The 2461-nt window shown below is 40.7% G+C and overlaps 1 protein-coding gene across 1 annotated transcript; it reads left to right on the top strand.

Moving 5' to 3' along the window:
- Nucleotides 1-424: 424 nt before the first annotated feature.
- On the top strand, nucleotides 425-2102 carry LOC149147860 (putative UPF0481 protein At3g02645). The gene is made up of 2 exons (XM_089441976.1): nucleotides 425-1393; nucleotides 1497-2102. The coding sequence occupies exons 1-2, from the start codon at nucleotides 425-427 to the stop codon at nucleotides 2100-2102; spliced, it is 1575 nt and encodes a 524-aa protein (XP_089298102.1).
- The last annotated feature ends 359 nt before the right edge of the window (nucleotides 2103-2461 follow it).

Genomic DNA, 2461 nt, shown 5'->3' with positions numbered 1-2461 from the left:
ATAAATCTTGAAAAATTAATAAATATATATATTTTTTTTTTAATTATTTTAATATAAATTTATAACTAGCACTAAAATATTTTTTCTGTTTTAATAATTTGATCCCTAAATAATTCTGATATATATTATTTTAACAGATATCAAAATGATTACAATAAGTCAGTATAATAGAATTTCACCAGTGAGTGACACTTTCTACTTCAAATTCTAATTTGATTATTTCATCCATGATTCTATGATATGTCATCGATCCATGATTCCATAACGTACATTACAGAACAGGACCACTGCCTTCGCCAAATGAACTACTCCATATAATGCTGCACAGTCACTGAACTCATAGATATATTTCGGAACATTTGTGTGGGTTCTTTCCTCCAATATCAAAACATTTGTGTGCGTTGTTTTTCTCTAATATCAGAACATGGCAAGCAACACCAACTCGGACGCGGTTCAAGTGAAGATCCATGGCGATAGTTGGGTGACTCAAATGAAGACTCAAATGAAGATCCATGGCGATAGTTCGGTTACTCAAATGAAGATCCATGGCGATAGTTGGGTTATTCAAATTAAGGAACGCCTCAATGAACTAGAAGAACAGGAGGAGGAGAAGGAATTATGTGGGTCGGTGTCAGTGTTTAATGTGTCAAGAGAGTTATTGTTTGAGAAGCCTGAAGCTTACATTCCGCAGTCAGTTTCCATTGGCCCTTATCATCACGGGAAATCTGAGAAATATGACATGGATCGCCACAAATTGGCAGCTGCCTATAGATTTCACAAAACAATTAATGGAGTAGGCAACTTTCAGCTGGTCGTTGTAGATGAGTTTAAAAAATACCACCGGCAAATCCGGAGCTGCTATCACAATTTCATCGATTATAATGAAGAAACCTTGGGGTGGATCATGGCTCTGGACGCCGTCTTCCTTCTCCAGTGTCTGCAATTTTATGTCAGATACCTTGACCAAAGCTCCCATGATGACGTCAAGAATCTGGGACGAGCCTTATGTCCTACTTGCCATGGTGCGGCGGATAACTACATTTTAAGAGATTTGATGATGCTCGAAAATCAATTGCCACTCTTTCTAATGAAAATGCTTTTGGAGTTGCAGTTGGGTTCTAAAGCCAAGGCAGAGGAGAGGCTGTCAATCCTGCTAAAGCTGGTTTACCAAGAATTATCACCTTTCGTCTTCAAGGTACCTGAGAATTCATATCTCCATATAAACGAGAGAGGCCACCTGCTGGAGGATCTGTACTCCGCTATCGCCAGCCCTCTTTCCAACTATCGAAAGCCAGATGCTCCCTATCCGGCAGACATTTCAACAGTTACTCCAATTCCAACCGATGAAGATGGCGATGAGAGTGATCCAGCGGACATGTCAACCGTTACAGAAGTCTTCAAATTGCTATGGAAAGCTCTCTTATCTATAAACGCTGGACCCGTTCGGCGGTGTCTGATGGAGTTAGCCACACTTTCTTCATCTGAGTGAGTTTAAGTGTGCAAGCACAACTGCGAAAGAACCATCCTCTCAAATCATACCGCCCTCGCGTAAGGAATTGGCTATTACATCTGTGGCCGAATTGTACCTTGCCGGAGTCACATTCTCTCCAACGGATGGCGATCTCACCACAATACTATTTGATAAGAAAGCTTCCATTCTTTATCTCCCAAAGCTAAAGTTCGACACCAACACAGAGGTAATCCTGAGAAATCTGATTGCATTTGAAGCTTCTGCAGCGCCTGGTCCGCTTGTTTTCAGAGAATATACAGATTTCATGAACGGCATGATTGACGGAATAAAAGATGTGAAATTGTTGAGGGAGAGCGGAATTATTTGTAACGGTCTCCTGAGTGACAGAGAGGTTGCGAACCTATGGAACAGGTTGGGTCACTGCGCTAGTGTCATAAATGTTGGATATTTAGACAAAGTTGTACGTAATTTAAAGAGATGTTATCGTGGAAAACGGAAAGTTACCGTGGTGAAGTTTATGAATGACTATATATTTGCCTCGTGGAAGTTCCTGTCGCTGGTAGCTGCGGTGATACTTTTGATCGTCACATGCTTGCAGGCGTACTGCTCTGTCTATCGTTGCAGAAACTGAGCAAAACAGTAGAGGTACGCAGAGCAATCTCGCCACCTGTTTGTATTCGAAAGTATAGAGAATCCTGTAGAACTGCCACTTCCATTAATTTTGCTTGTTCATTCTCTGTTCGCTGTGGATTGATTTGGGCGCCACCCGCAATCCTGCTGGGTAGGATTGAGAACCTTGTGTCTACATAGAATATGCATATATCTATTGTTGTATTTTTCATCTTCATAACGTGTCTGTCAATTTGAAGACGAGAAGTGAAATAGCGAAGTCAGCCTTTTCAAAACAACGACAAACTCACAAGGTCACACAAATGATGCGATACCTTTTTTACCCTGTGCCTTCGCAACATATTTATTATTTAAGCTAGT

The sequence above is a fragment of the Pinus tabuliformis genome, chromosome 9, assembly GCF_031772625.1.
Source record: "Pinus tabuliformis cultivar Carrire ecotype Pingquan chromosome 9, CPIR1, whole genome shotgun sequence".
NCBI lineage: Eukaryota > Viridiplantae > Streptophyta > Pinopsida > Pinales > Pinaceae > Pinus > Pinus tabuliformis.
Note: the sequence above shows the minus strand (reverse complement) of the source record. Positions and strands in the feature narration are given on the sequence as shown.